Source organism: Triturus cristatus, unplaced genomic scaffold (genome assembly GCF_964204655.1).
Source record: "Triturus cristatus unplaced genomic scaffold, aTriCri1.1 SCAFFOLD_292, whole genome shotgun sequence".
NCBI classification, from domain to species: Eukaryota; Metazoa; Chordata; class Amphibia; order Caudata; family Salamandridae; genus Triturus; species Triturus cristatus.
Genome location: NW_028188527.1, coordinates 321,107 through 336,921, shown reverse-complemented (window position 1 = coordinate 336,921; position 15,815 = coordinate 321,107). Strand labels below are relative to the sequence as shown.

Here is a 15,815-nt window from a genome sequence, read left to right as displayed (position 1 = left end):
CAGTTTTACTGATACTTGTGACATTTGCAGGTGTTAGGCATCAAGGGGATGAAGTCGCACCTTCTACCCAGGGTCATGGAGCTCCGCGCAGGGTGAGATTTCAGGGTTCACCCCTGGCTGCAGGTGGGAAAATAAAACACTTCACATACTCAGGAAAGTGTATTTAGCTCCTTTACAGTATCAGAATGAGGCCTGCAAGGCCTTGGGCCTACTTCCAGACTCCTGGCACCAGTTTTACTGATACTTGTGACATTTGCAGGTGTTAGGCTTCAAGGGGATGAAGTCGCACCTTCTACCCAGGTTTATGGAGCTCCGCGCAGGGTAAGATTTCAGGTTTCACCCCCGGCTGCAGGTGTGAAAACAAAACACTTCACAGACTCAGTAAAGTGTATTTAACTCCTTCACAGCATCAAAACAAGGCCTGCAAGGTCTTGGGTGTGTTTCCAGCCTCCAGGCACCAATTTACTGATACTTGTGACATTTGCAGGTGTGAGGCATCATGGGGATGAAGTCGCACCTTCTACCCAGGGTTATGGAGCTCCGCGCAGGGTGAGATTTCAGGGTTCACCCCTGGATGGAAGTGTGAACATAAAACACTTCACATACTCAGGAAAGAGTATTTAGCTGCTTTACAGTATCAGAATAAGGCCTGCAAGGCCTTGGGACTACTTCCAGCCTCCTGGCACCAGTTTTACTGATACTTGTGACATTTGCAGGTGTTAGGCTTCAAGGGGATGAAGTCGCACCTTCTACCCAGGGTCATGGAGCTCCACGCAGGGTAAGATTTCAGGCTTCGCCCCAGGCTGGAGGAGTGAAAATAAAACACATCACATACTCAGGAAAGTGTATTTAACTCCTTTACAGTATCAGAATAAGGCCTGCAAGGCCTTGGGCCTACATCCAGCCTCCTGGCACCAGTTGTACTGATACTTGTGACATTTGTAGTTGTTAGGCTTCAAGGGGATGAAGTCGCGCCTTCTACCCAGGGTCATGGAGCTCCGCGCAGGGTAAGATTTCAGGTTTCACCCCTGGCTGCAGGGGTGAAAACAAAACACTTCACAGACTCAGTAAAGTGTATTTAACTCCTTCACAGCATCAGAACAAGGCCTGCAAGGCCTTGGGTGTGTTTCCAGCCTCCAGGCACCAATTTACTGATACTTGTGACATTTGCAGGTGTTAGGCATCAAGGGGATGAAGTCGCACCTTCTACCCAGGGTTATGGAGCTCCGCGCAGGGTAAGATTTCAGGTTTCACCCCTGGCTGCAGGGGTGAAAACAAAACACTTCGCATACTCAGTAAAGTGCATTTCACTCCTTTACAGTATCAGAACAAGGCCTGCAAGGCCTTGGGCCTACTTCCAGCCTCCTGGCACCAATTTACTGATACTTGTGACATTTGCAGGGGTTAGGCTTCAAGGGGATGAAGCCGCACCTTCTACCCAGGGTTATGGAGCTCCGCGCAGAGTGAGATTTCAGGGTTTACCCCAGGCTGGAGGAGTGAAAATAAAACACTTCACATACTCAGGAAAGTGTATTTATCTCCTTTACAGTATCAGAATAAGGCCTGCAAGTCCTTGGGCCTACTTCGAGCCTCCTGGCACCAGTTTTACTGATACTTGTGACATTTGCAGGTGTTAGGCTTCAAGGGGATGAAGTTGCACCTTCTACCCAGGGTCATGGAGCTCCGCGCAGGGTGAGATTTCAGGGTTCACCCCAGGCTTGAGGTGTGACAATAAAACACTTCACATACTCCGGAAAGTGTAATTAACTCCTTTACCGTATCAGAATAAGGCCTGCAAGGCCTTGGGCCTACTTCCAGCCTCCAGGCACCAGTATTACTGATACTTTGTGACATTTTAAGGTGTTAAGCTTCAAGGGGATGAAGTCACACCTTGTACCCAGTGTCATGGAGCTCCGCGCAGGGTAAGATTTCAGGCTTCACCCCAGGCTGGAGGAGTGAAAATAAAACACTTCACATACTCAGGAAAGTGTATTTAACTCCTTTACAGTATCAGAATAAGGCCTGCAAGGCCTTGGGCCTACTTCCAGCCTCCAGGCACCAGTATTACTGATACTTTGTGACATTTTAAGGTGTTAGGCTTCAAGGGGATGAAGTCGCACCTTGTACCCAGGGTCATGGAGCTCCGCGCAGGGTACGATTTCAGGTTTGGAGGTGTGAACTCCGTTACAGTATCAGAACAAGACCTGCATGGCCTTGGGTGTGTTTCTAGCCTCCAGGCACCAGTTTTACTGATACTTTGTGACCTTTGGAGGAGATAAGCTTCAAGGGGACGTAGTTGCACCTTCTACCCAGGGTTATGGAGCTATGCGCAGGGTGAGATTTCAGGGTTCACCCCTGGCTGGAGGTGTGACTATGTGGATTGTTTTGTTTTCACACCTCCAGCCAGGGGTGAACCCTGAAATCTCACCCTGCGCGGAGCTCCATAACCCTGGGTAGAAGGTGCGACTTCATCCCCTTGAAGCTGTAAACCTCCAAATGTCACAAATATTACTAAAACATGTACCTGGAAGCTAGGGATGGGCCGGAGATCCTGAAGGCTAAGATCTGATACTGTGAATGGTGTTCATGTGCGTTCTGGACTTTGTGAAGTGTTTTGTTTTCTTCCCCTACCTCCATCCAAATTAGCAGCAGGCCTCGATCAGGCTACAGTGCGCAGAATATGATTTCTGGTCTCAGGTCTCCCTCGTGACATACCATTGGATTCAGGAGTGGTCCCCACTCCAGCGATAGGGCTCAGTAGAACAGTGGTAGTCACAGGCCTCACTCTGTACTGTACTATTCAGTTCCGCAGTGGGCCTCCCCGGTCATAGGCTCAGCGTCTGACATACAGTAACTCACTCTGTCTACAGATGTCACCTCAGAGGTACACCTAGCTCCAGCTGTAAAAATCAGCTCAGCAGAGTGCCTCCATGCCGGTACTGGGGTCACCATTTCAGGTGCATTCACACCCTCTGCTCTCACTTGGGGTGTCTTAAAACATGTAGGCCTAACTCGGCCGCCTTCCTTCATTGTGTCACTGTGTATTTATTGTATTGAGTCTGCACCCGCCTCCTCTGGCTCGGCGCTCGGCAGTGAATGCTCTCTGCCTGCATGTGAAGCTGCCAGCACACGGCCGCCTGGTGATGCGTGCGAGGCTGGAGCCAGGGCCGTGCCCCGCTGCTTGTAAGCCCCGAGCCGAGGGTGCCACAGCCGAGGGTGCAGGCGCGCGGGGAGGGCCCCCTGGCCCCCGTGCCAGGGGCTCCCTGGCATTGTTTCCACCCCGCGCTCGGCCGGCGGAGCCCTGTGTTACTTCGGCCCGTTCCAGAACGCGCTCCCCGCGGCCCCCGCAGCCCCACTGTGACGCCACAGGGCCCGCTCCCTGCAGGAGCCCCCTCCCTCCCGCGGGCCGCCGCTCCCGGCCGCAGGAGTCGAGAGAGGACCGGGGAAAAGGGGTCCGGAGCCCGGGATTTCAGGCATGGAGGCGCCCGCCGTCGGGGGAGCGCCGAGTCTCCCCGCGGATCACAAGCCAGGGATGAGGGGTGGATCCGAAACGGGGGCAGGCCCGGGAGAGGGCCGAAGCTGGGCTCCTGGTCATGTATGCGTGGAAGCGCGTGTTTAACTGATTGTGTTTTAAAACGTGGATAATCCGAAGGTAGGAAACACAAAAGTCAGCTGGGAGCAAAGAGCCGAGTGTGCCTCGCACAGCCCTGTCTGCTCGGGACCAATCAGAGGCCGGCTCCTCCCTGTATATATTCACGGGGCTCGGGTTTGGGAGGGACATTTCTGTTCAGTGACAGCGCCCGCGCCGAGACTCGCATTACAATGGCCGAAACCGCTCCAGCCGCCGCGGCGCCTCCCGCTGAGGTCGCCCCCAAGAAAAAGCAGCAGAAGAAGACAGCGGGGGCCTCCAAGGCCAAGAAGCCTTCCGGCCCCAGCGTGGCCGATCTGATCCTGAAGGTGGTGACCGCCTCTGCCGAGAGGAAGGGAGTCTCCCTGTCGGCCATGAAGAAGGGGCTGGTCGCCGAGGGCTACGATGTGGACAAGAACAAGAGCCGGGTCAAGGCCTCCCTCAAGAGCCTGGTCAGCAAAGGCGCCCTGGCCCAGCTGAAGGGCACCGGGGCCTCCGGATCCTTCAAGGTGAACAAGAAGCAGCTGGAGGGCAAGAAGGCGGCCAAGAAGGCGGCCGCCAAGACCAAGAAACCAGCGGCCAAGAAAGCTGCCCCTGCCGCCAAGAAGCCCAAAAAGGCTCCCGCGGGGGTCAAGAAGAGCCCGAAGAAGGTCAAGAAGCCTGCGGCAGCAAAGAGCCCCAAGAAGCCCAAGGCTGCCCCCGCCAAGAAGGCTGCCAAGAGCCCAGCGAAAGCCAAGGCGGCGAAGCCCAAAGTGGCCAAGAAAAGCCCTGCCAAGGTAGTCAAACCCAAGGCAGCCAAGCCCAAAGCAGCCAAGCCCAAGAAGGCAGCGCCCAAGAAGAAGTAAGGGCTTGCACCAAGACACTGCAAACACAACGGCTCTTTTAAGAGCCATCCACCCGGTCCAGAAGAGAGCTTGTTCGTCCCCACCCTTGCACCCCGCGTGCACACTTCTCTATAATAATAAACGGCACAGTAAATCCATAGCGCACCTTTCCGCACGCGAGTGCCGTGTGTGATCTTGGTCATGTAAACGGCTCTTTTGGTGCTGCGTGGATTGAAATCTGTGTACCAAATAAAGAAGGGGGTCTGGGAGTTTATTAGACCTCCGTTTATAATAAATGTGAAATAACGTGTGCCTTGGTGCTTTCACTGTATCCGGGCAGATTCGAAGTGGTGTCTGCATAAAGCAGACGATTGTGAACGTGAAATCGAGCGCAGTTAACGGCGGCGTGTTCCAGGGTGACCAAGGGCAGTACACTTATAAAATCCTGGGCTCCTCGCCCAGTTGACCGGGGGCGAGTGGTTCGTGTGACTATGGATGGACACGGAGACAAAGGCTGACCCAAGCGCGGGCTACGGCTCCAACGTACATCATCCAATCGGAGGGTGTCTTTTTCTCCACAGCTCATTGGAGAGACAGGCTGCAGCCTCCGGTTCATTGGCCAATCATTGCACACCGCGGGCTATTTTCAAACGTGGGGCGGTCGCTTCAGCCAACCAGAGCAGCCCTCCGTCTTCGAGTGCATAAATAGGGCTCTTGCCTGCTTGAACTCCATTCTTCCTCGCTTGTCGCTGAGAGAGACCGCTCCCGCCATGGCCCGCACCAAGCAGACAGCCCGCAAGTCCACCGGCGGCAAAGCGCCTCGCAAGCAGCTGGCCACCAAGGCTGCCCGCAAGAGCGCGCCTGCCACCGGCGGCGTCAAGAAGCCTCACCGCTACCGACCCGGCACTGTGGCTCTCCGCGAGATCCGCCGCTACCAGAAGTCCACCGAGCTCCTCATCCGCAAGCTGCCCTTCCAGCGCTTGGTGAGGGAGATCGCCCAGGACTTCAAGACCGACCTGCGCTTCCAGAGCTCCGCCGTCATGGCCCTGCAAGAGGCCAGCGAGGCCTACCTGGTGGGGCTCTTCGAGGACACCAACCTGTGCGCCATCCACGCCAAGAGGGTGACCATCATGCCCAAGGACATCCAGCTGGCCCGTCGTATCCGAGGCGAGAGGGCCTAAGGAGACATGCCGACCCGAACAACCACCACAACGGCTCTTTTAAGGGCCACCACCCTGTCACATACGAGCTTCTCTTATCTGCCATGGCATGTTCTACAGGTTAGGGTGGGTGGGCTGGCTGAGAGTACCACGAGTACTGGGTAACTTATACCGGCACTGGGTGACCAGAGCACTCCGTGTTCACAGTGCACAATCGCATCTTCAATGTGTCCATCGTTTAATAAAGAGCTTTGTTTGGGTGGAGGGTTGTGTTGGGATCCGCTGGTCACAAGCCAGCGCTGTGGGGCATCTGTGCTCCCGGTACATCGGGTTCATGTGTCCGATTTCGGGAGCGCTTGCCCAGGGGCGGATTATTGCCGTTGCCCTTGGTCTTAAAGTACAAACACAACGTGACACCCGCACACACTAAAACTGGTCGCCGAAAACAATAAGCCCGTGGGCTCATTTAACGTCATCGTTACATTACAGTGCTTATGTGACACTTGGTACCAAAGAGAGGGCTCATTCATATAAACAGGTTTATTTAAACAGGCAAAACGGGTTGCCTGCTCCATCGTCCCTCGCTCATTTAACGTCATCGTTACATTACAGTGCTTACGTGAGACTTGGTCCCAAAGAGAGGGCTCATTCATATAAACATGTTTATTAAAAACGGGTTGCCTGCTCCATCGTCCCTCGGTCTGCAGCAAGACCCGTGAGAGCGGGTCTTGTGCGCTCAACATTACCTTTTAAAACACTTATTTCTCCGGTCATAATAGAAGCACATTAGCTCTTAGGGGAGGACGTGGTTGGCCCTTAAAAGAGCCGTTGTGTTAGTTGGGGATGCGCCTCGAAGCCTTACTTGGCGCTGGTGTACTTGGTGACGGCCTTGGTGCCCTCCGACACGGCGTGCTTGGCCAGCTCTCCGGGCAGCAGCAGACGCACTGCGGTCTGGATCTCCCGGGAGGTGATGGTGCGCCGCGAGTTGTAGTGGGCCAGGCGGGAAGCCTCCCCGGCGATGCGCTCGAAGATGTCGTTCACGAAGGAGTTCATGATGCCCATGGCCTTAGAGGAGATGCCGGTGTCCGGGTGCACCTGCTTCATCACTTTGTAAATGTAGATTGCATAGCTTTCCTTCCTGCTCCTCTTGCGCTTCTTCCCGTCCTTCTTGGGCGGCTTGGAGAGCGCTTTCTTGGAGCCCTTCTTGGGAGCCGGCGCGGACTTGGCTGGTTCAGGCATGGTCGACAATCTGCACCGCTTCCTGTGGAGCCGAGAGAAATAAGGCCAGGCGAGCCCGGCACTTGTATTTATAGGCTGGGCGTGTAAAGTAGCTGCTTCTCTGCTCTCCCTTCTCATTGGCAGGCAAAGGCAAGCCCCCCACCTCCTAGTGTACTGCGGTTCTGGGTCTCTGATTGGTGAAACAGAAGCCCTCCTCCCTCCAATGAGAAGTACTATCAGCGCCTAGCTGTCAACCCATCAGACGCACCCGAAGTCTTTATATCGCCGGAGTCGAGCCGAACAGCAGTACTAATCTCTCTGTTGTGTGAGTGAGCCCCTGCATCGATCGCCATGTCTGGACGCGGAAAGCAAGGAGGAAAGGCCCGCGCTAAGGCCAAGACACGCTCTTCCAGAGCCGGGCTCCAGTTCCCCGTGGGCCGTGTGCACAGGTTACTCCGGAAGGGAAGCTACGCCGAGAGGGTGGGCGCCGGTGCCCCCGTCTATTTGGCTGCAGTCCTGGAGTACCTGACCGCTGAGATCCTGGAGCTGGCCGGCAACGCTGCCCGTGACAACAAGAAGACCCGCATCATCCCCAGACACCTCCAGCTGGCCATCCGCAACGACGAGGAGCTGAATAAGCTGCTGGGCCGAGTCACCATCGCCCAGGGAGGAGTCCTGCCCAACATCCAGGCCGTGCTGCTGCCCAAGAAAACCGAGAGCCACAAGGCAGGGGGCAAAGCAAGCAAGTAAAGGCCCGCAGACCACCGTGGAAACACACCCTAAACACAAAGGCTCTTTTCAGGGCCAACCACAGACTCCATCAAAGAGCGTATCCGTGCCAAGGTGTTACTCTGGCAGGCTTCATAGTCGCGGCAGCGCCCGCACCGTCGCTACATAGGAGGGATGCCCAAGCCCTCGGACGGACACATAAATGCTGCCCCCGTCCCAAAACCGAGCTTGAGGCCGACGAGAATAATCTTTTTGTAAAAATAAATAAATACGTGTTTATAGGGGCAGTTTACAGACTTGCCACGACCGGGCCTGACCTGTGGACAGTGTTACGGGGTTGCGGGCGGCCGCACACAGCGGGGTGGTGCCGGTGAGGCCGTTAATGTGTTGGCTCCATTAAAACATTTCAGAGCCTGCTGTTCATAGTGGGAGCGGGCACCGAGCGCCAGGGTTAGGCGGGCCGCGGTGATGAGTGGGGGCCGGGAAGGGAGGCGTGTGTGTGTGCTTGACTGTGATCCGTGCCCCGGCGGCAGCTGCTGAGCCCACGACAAAGAGGCGGCTGGGAGCGCGCTCTTTTTCAAACGGCAACGGCCGCTCCAGCCCCCCGCTCCCTGCAGAGGGCGGTCCAGGGGCGGGCTCCCCCTCGCCTTCCGTTGAGTCACGTGGGCCGCTTGGAGCGCCCTAGCCGGTCCGCCGCAGCTCCTCCATATAAGCAGCCGTCGCTGGCTGTTTCCTCATTTCTGCTCAGTCACAGTACCGACAGGACAACATGTCTGGACGCGGCAAAGGAGGGAAGGGGCTCGGCAAAGGCGGCGCCAAGAGGCACCGCAAGGTGCTCCGGGACAACATCCAGGGCATCACCAAGCCGGCCATTCGCCGCCTGGCGCGCCGTGGCGGGGTCAAGCGCATCTCCGGCCTCATCTACGAGGAGACCCGCGGGGTGCTGAAGGTTTTCCTGGAGAATGTGATCCGGGACGCCGTCACCTACACCGAGCACGCCAAGAGGAAGACCGTCACCGCCATGGATGTCGTTTACGCCCTGAAGCGCCAGGGCCGCACCCTCTACGGATTCGGCGGTTAAACTCTCGACTTGCCCACGGAAAGAAAGAGAAAAAAAAACACCAACCCAAAGGCTCTTTTAAGAGCCGACCACGATGTCATGGGAGAGCTGTATCTATGCACTAGGGATCCCGCAGGGCAGGCCTGCTTTGTAGGCCCACAGCCGGTCGGGTGAGGGGGGCATTTCTCCGAAACCGCCATGCAAGGCACTGTCCTGGGGCCAGGGCACCTTCCTGGAGCCCCGCGTCCATCCTAGTCCCGCCCACGGGGCCCGCTGTCCTGAAGCCCTGTACTGGCCACCTAAGGCGGGTATAGCCCGGCCCAGGGGCCCGCCATTCTGGAGCTCTGTACTTGGGACCTAAGGCGGGTATAGCCCGGCCCGGGGGCCCGCCATCCTGGAGCCCTGGACTGGGGACCCATGGCGAGTTTGGCCCGGCCCAGGGCCGGTCATTTCCCTCGACTATTAAGCCCCCACGTAGTGGGGGCTTACAGAACACGAATGAGGGACAAAGGTTCGAGCTAGCGGCGGCGGCCGCGCGGCCGGCCATCTTGTCGCCGATTTGCGCGACCAGATGGCCCACGGAGCTGCGCGACCAGATGGCCGGGCGGCGGAACGGCCGCGCTACCTCTAACTTTTGTCTCTCGCTCGGGCGCTGTAAGCCCCCACTTCGTGGGGGCTTAATAGTCGGTAAAATAGAGCGTTCCCATGCAGGCCCATGGGGTGTGCGATCCTCATTTTTTTTGTGACCGATTTCGGGACTCTAAGCACCTGTTTTAGTGCTTTTTTTTTTTTATTATTGTTTTGTTGACATTTTGGTTCAAGGGGACCACGGCACTACTTCTACCCGGGGCAATGGAGCTCCACTTCGGGTAACATTTCAGGTTTTCCCCCTCAGCTGGAGATGGGCCCCCCAAAAAAAAAAAAATCGTAATCCTAATAAAATACATATATTTTTATTTTTTTTCACCCAAAAATGAAATAACGTCCTTCACAGTATCTGGTCCATTTTGTAGCCTCCAGTCACCCCTTTAACAATGTTTAAAAAAAAATATAAAAATAAAAATACTAAAATTTTAGGTCAAATGGGACGAAGTCACTTTTTCTACACAGGGTGCTCCAATTGGGGTAATATTTCAGGATTTACCCCTCGACTGGAGGTGGGAAAAATACTTCACTCAAAGGGTACATAAAGCCCTTTACATTATCAGATCCAAGACTTCAGTGTCTCGGGCCCATTTCTAGCCTCCAGGCGCTTGTTTTGTTCTTTTTATGACATTTTGAAATTTACAGGTTTATGGGGACACAGTAGCTCGTTCTACCCAGGGCTATGGAGCTCCGCGCAGGGTAAGATTTCAAGTTTCGCCCCGGGCTGGAGATGTGAAAACGCAACACTTCACATACTCAGCAAAGTGTATTTAACCCCTTTACAGTATCAGAACAAGGCCTTGGGCCTACCTCCAGCCTCCAGGCACCAATTTTACTGATACTTGTGACATTTGCAGGTGTTAGGCTTCAAGGGGATGAAGTCGCACCTTCTACCCAGGGTTATGGAGCTCCGCGCAGGGTAAGATTTCAGGATTCACCCCTGGCTGTGGTGCGAAAATAAAACACTTCACATACTCAGTACAGTCTATTTAACCCTTAACAGTATCAGAACAAGGCCTGCAAGGCCTTGGGCCTACTTCCAGCCTCCTGGCACCAGTTTTACTGATACTTGTGACATTTAAAGGTGTTAGGCTTCAAGGGGATGAAGTCGCACCTTCTACCCAGGGTTATGGAGCTCCGCGCAGGGTAAGATTTCAGGTTTCACCCCTGGCTGCAGGGGTGAAAACAAAACACTTCACAGACTCAGTAAAGTGTATTTAACTCCTTCACAGCATCAGAACAAGGCCTGCAAGGCCTTGGGTGTGTTTCCAGCCTCCAGGCACCAATTTACTGATACTTGTGACATTTGCAGGGGTTAGGCTTCAAGGGGATGAAGCCGCACCTTCTACCCAGGGTTATGGAGCTCCGCGCAGGGTGAGATTTCAGGGTTTACCCCCGGATGGAAGTGTGAAAATAAAACACTTCACATACTCAGGAAAGTGTATTTAGCTGCTTTACAGTATCAGAATAAGGCCTGCAAGGTCTTGGGTGTGTTTCCAGCCTCCAGGCACCAATTTACTGATACTTGTGACATTTGCAGGTGTGAGGCATCATGGGGATGAAGTCGCACCTTCTACCCAGGGTTATGGAGCTCCGCGCAGGGTGAGATTTCAGGGTTCACCCCTGGATGGAAGTGTGAACATAAAACACTTCACATACTCAGGAAAGAGTATTTAGCTGCTTTACAGTATCAGAATAAGGCCTGCAAGGCCTTGGGACTACTTCCAGCCTCCTGGCACCAGTTTTACTGATACTTGTGACATTTGCAGGTGTTAGGCTTCAAGGGGATGAAGTCGCACCTTCTACCCAGGGTCATGGAGCTCCACGCAGGGTAAGATTTCAGGCTTCGCCCCAGGCTGGAGGAGTGAAAATAAAACACATCACATACTCAGGAAAGTGTATTTAACTCCTTTACAGTATCAGAATAAGGCCTGCAAGGCCTTGGGCCTACATCCAGCCTCCTGGCACCAGTTTTACTGATACTTGTGACATTCGTAGTTGTTAGGCTTCAAGGGGATGAAGTCGCGCCTTCTAACCAGGGTCATGGAGCTCCGCGCAGGGTAAGATTTCAGGTTTCACCCCTGGCTGCAGGGGTGAAAACAAAACACTTCACAGACTCAGTAAAGTGTATTTAACTCCTTCACAGCATCAGAACAAGGCCTGCAAGGCCTTGGGTGTGTTTCCAGCCTCCAGGCACCAATTTACTGATACTTGTGACATTTGCAGGTGTTAGGCATCAAGGGGATGAAGTCGCACCTTCTACCCAGGGTTATGGAGCTCCGCGCAGGGTAAGATTTCAGGTTTCACCCCTGGCTGCAGGGGTGAAAACAAAACACTTCGCATACTCAGTAAAGTGCATTTCACTCCTTTACAGTATCAGAACAAGGCCTGCAAGGCCTTGGGCCTACTTCCAGCCTCCTGGCACCAATTTACTGATACTTGTGACATTTGCAGGGGTTAGGCTTCAAGGGGATGAAGCCGCACCTTCTACCCAGGGTTATGGAGCTCCGCGCAGAGTGAGATTTCAGGGTTTACCCCTGGATGGAAGTGTGAACATAAAACACTTCACATACTCAGGAAAGTGTATGTAGCTGCTTTACAGTATCAGAATAAGGCATGCAAGGCCTTGGGCCTACTTCCAGCCTCCTGGCACCAGTTTTACTGATACTTGTGACATTTGCAGGTGTTAGGCATCAAGGGGATGAAGTCGCACCTTCTACCCAGGGTCATGGAGCTCCGCGCAGGGTGAGATTTCAGGGTTCACCCCTGGCTGCAGGTGGGAAAATAAAACACTTCACATACTCAGGAAAGTGTATTTAGCTCCTTTACAGTATCAGAATGAGGCCTGCAAGGCCTTGGGCCTACTTCCAGACTCCTGGCACCAGTTTTACTGATACTTGTGACATTTGCAGGGGTTAGGCTTCAAGGGGATGAAGTCGCACCTTCTACCCAGGGTTATGGAGCTCCGCGCAGGGTGAGATTTCAGGGTTTACCCCTGGATGGAAGTGTGAAAATAAAACACTTCACATACTCAGGAAAGTGTATTAGGTGCTTTACAGTATCAGAATAAGGCCTGCAAGGCCTTGGGCCTACTTCCAGCCTCCTGGCACCAGTTTACTGATACTTGTGACATTTGCAGGGGTTAGGCTTCAAGGGGATGAAGTCGCACCTTCTACCCAGGGTTATGGAGCTCCGCGCAGGGTGAGATTTCAGGGTTCACCCCTGGCTGCAGGTGGGAAAATAAAACACTTCACATACTCAGGAAAGTGTATTTAGCTCCTTTACAGTATCAGAATGAGGCCTGCAAGGCCTTGGGCCTACTTCCAGACTCCTGGCACCAGTTTTACTGATACTTGTGACATTTGCAGGTGTTAGGCTTCAAGGGGATGAAGTCGCACCTTCTACCCAGGTTTATGGAGCTCCGCGCAGGGTAAGATTTCAGGTTTCACCCCCGGCTGCAGGTGTGAAAACAAAACACTTCACAGACTCAGTAAAGTGTATTTAACTCCTTCACAGCATCAAAACAAGGCCTGCAAGGTCTTGGGTGTGTTTCCAGCCTCCAGGCACCAATTTACTGATACTTGTGACATTTGCAGGTGTGAGGCATCATGGGGATGAAGTCGCACCTTCTACCCAGGGTTATGGAGCTCCGCGCAGGGTGAGATTTCAGGGTTCACCCCTGGATGGAAGTGTGAACATAAAACACTTCACATACTCAGGAAAGAGTATTTAGCTGCTTTACAGTATCAGAATAAGGCCTGCAAGGCCTTGGGACTACTTCCAGCCTCCTGGCACCAGTTTTACTGATACTTGTGACATTTGCAGGTGTTAGGCTTCAAGGGGATGAAGTCGCACCTTCTACCCAGGGTCATGGAGCTCCACGCAGGGTAAGATTTCAGGCTTCGCCCCAGGCTGGAGGAGTGAAAATAAAACACATCACATACTCAGGAAAGTGTATTTAACTCCTTTACAGTATCAGAATAAGGCCTGCAAGGCCTTGGGCCTACATCCAGCCTCCTGGCACCAGTTTTACTGATACTTGTGACATTTGTAGTTGTTAGGCTTCAAGGGGATGAAGTCGCGCCTTCTACCCAGGGTCATGGAGCTCCGCGCAGGGTAAGATTTCAGGTTTCACCCCTGGCTGCAGGGGTGAAAACAAAACACTTCACAGACTCAGTAAAGTGTATTTAACTCCTTCACAGCATCAGAACAAGGCCTGCAAGGCCTTGGGTGTGTTTCCAGCCTCCAGGCACCAATTTACTGATACTTGTGACATTTGCAGGTGTTAGGCATCAAGGGGATGAAGTCGCACCTTCTACCCAGGGTTATGGAGCTCCGCGCAGGGTAAGATTTCAGGTTTCACCCCTGGCTGCAGGGGTGAAAACAAAACACTTCGCATACTCAGTAAAGTGCATTTCACTCCTTTACAGTATCAGAACAAGGCCTGCAAGGCCTTGGGCCTACTTCCAGCCTCCTGGCACCAATTTACTGATACTTGTGACATTTGCAGGGGTTAGGCTTCAAGGGGATGAAGCCGCACCTTCTACCCAGGGTTATGGAGCTCCGCGCAGAGTGAGATTTCAGGGTTTACCCCTGGATGGAAGTGTGAACATAAAACACTTCACATACTCAGGAAAGTGTATGTAGCTGCTTTACAGTATCAGAATAAGGCCTGCAAGGCCTTGGGACTACTTCCAGCCTCCTGGCACCAGTTTTACTGATACTTGTGACATTTGCAGGTGTTAGGCATCAAGGGGATGAAGTCGCACCTTCTACCCAGGGTCATGGAGCTCCGCGCAGGGTGAGATTTCAGGGTTCACCCCTGGCTGCAGGTGGGAAAATAAAACACTTCACATACTCAGGAAAGTGTATTTAGCTCCTTTACAGTATCAGAATGAGGCCTGCAAGGCCTTGGGCCTACTTCCAGACTCCTGGCACCAGTTTTACTGATACTTGTGACATTTGCAGGTGTTAGGCTTCAAGGGGATGAAGTAGCACCTTCTACCCAGGGTCATGGAGCTCCGCGCAGGGTAAGATTTCAGGTTTCACCCCTGGCTGCAGGGGTGAAAACAAAACACTTCACAGACTCAGTAAAGTGTATTTAACTCTTTCACAGCATCAGAACAAGGCCTGCAAGGCCTTGGGTGTGTTTCCAGCCTCCAGGCACCAATTTACTGATACTTGTGACATTTGCAGGTGTTAGGCATCAAGGGGATGAAGTCGCACCTTCTACCCAGGGTTATGGAGCTCCGCGCAGGGTAAGATTTCAGGGTTTACCCCTGGATGGAAGTGTGAAAATAAAACACTTCACATACTCAGGAAAGTGTATTAGGTGCTTTACAGTATCAGAATAAGGCCTGCAAGGCCTTGGGCCTACTTCCAGCCTCCTGGCACCAGTTTACTGATACTTGTGACATTTGCAGGGGTTAGGCTTCAAGGGGATGAAGTCGCACCTTCTACCCAGGGTTATGGAGCTCCGCGCAGGGTGAGATTTCAGGGTTTACCCCCGGATGGAAGTGTGAAAATAAAACACTTCACATACTCAGGAAAGTGTATTTAGCTGCTTTACAGTATCAGAATAAGGCCTGCAAGGTCTTGGGTGTGTTTCCAGCCTCCAGGCACCAATTTACTGATACTTGTGACATTTGCAGGTGTGAGGCATCATGGGGATGAAGTCGCACCTTCTACCCAGGGTTATGGAGCTCCGCGCAGGGTGAGATTTCAGGGTTCACCCCTGGATGGAAGTGTGAACATAAAACACTTCACATACTCAGGAAAGAGTATTTAGCTGCTTTACAGTATCAGAATAAGGCCTGCAAGGCCTTGGGACTACTTCCAGCCTCCTGGCACCAGTTTTACTGATACTTGTGACATTTGCAGGTGTTAGGCTTCAAGGGGATGAAGTCGCACCTTCTACCCAGGGTCATGGAGCTCCACGCAGGGTAAGATTTCAGGCTTCGCCCCAGGCTGGAGGAGTGAAAATAAAACACATCACATACTCAGGAAAGTGTATTTAACTCCTTTACAGTATCAGAATAAGGCCTGCAAGGCCTTGGGCCTACATCCAGCCTCCTGGCACCAGTTTTACTGATACTTGTGACATTTGTAGTTGTTAGGCTTCAAGGGGATGAAGTCGCGCCTTCTACCCAGGGTCATGGAGCTCCGCGCAGGGTAAGATTTCAGGTTTCACCCCTGGCTGCAGGGGTGAAAACAAAACACTTCACAGACTCAGTAAAGTGTATTTAACTCCTTCACAGCATCAGAACAAGGCCTGCAAGGTCTTGGGTGTGTTTCCAGCCTCCAGGCACCAATTTACTGATACTTGTGACATTTGCAGGTGTGAGGCATCATGGGGATGAAGTCGCACCTTCTACCCAGGGTTATGGAGCTCCGCGCAGGGTGAGATTTCAGGGTTCACCCCTGGATGGAAGTGTGAACATAAAACACTTCACATACTCAGGAAAGAGTATTTAGCTGCTTTACAGTATCAGAATAAGGCCTGCAAGGCCTTGGGACTACTTCCAGCCTCCTGGCACCAGTTTTACTGATAC

General features: G+C 53.2%; 2 protein-coding genes and 1 pseudogene across 2 annotated transcripts; all 3 read left to right on the top strand.

Annotated features, from left to right (window-relative positions):
* The first annotated feature begins 3,822 nt into the window (after nucleotides 1-3,822).
* On the top strand, nucleotides 3,823-4,766 carry LOC146768915 (histone H1.3-like). Its single transcript, XM_085640588.1, has one exon. The coding sequence runs from the start codon at nucleotides 3,823-3,825 to the stop codon at nucleotides 4,471-4,473; it is 651 nt and encodes a 216-aa protein (XP_085496714.1). The 3' UTR covers nucleotides 4,474-4,766.
* Nucleotides 4,767-4,921: 155 nt separating this feature from the next.
* On the top strand, nucleotides 4,922-5,633 carry LOC146768914 (histone H3). Its single transcript, XM_085640621.1, has one exon. The coding sequence runs from the start codon at nucleotides 5,223-5,225 to the stop codon at nucleotides 5,631-5,633; it is 411 nt and encodes a 136-aa protein (XP_085496747.1). The 5' UTR covers nucleotides 4,922-5,222.
* A 1,548-nt stretch (nucleotides 5,634-7,181) lies between these two features.
* LOC146768913 (uncharacterized) lies at nucleotides 7,182-9,037 on the top strand (annotated as a pseudogene).
* The last annotated feature ends 6,778 nt before the right edge of the window (nucleotides 9,038-15,815 follow it).

Bases quoted from the DNA above. Each gene is read 5' to 3' on its own strand.
- LOC146768915 (XM_085640588.1), top strand. From the start codon at position 3,823: ATGGCCGAAACCGCTCCAGCCGCCGCGGCGCCTCCCGCTGAGGTCGCC.
- LOC146768914 (XM_085640621.1), top strand. From the start codon at position 5,223: ATGGCCCGCACCAAGCAGACAGCCCGCAAGTCCACCGGCGGCAAAGCG.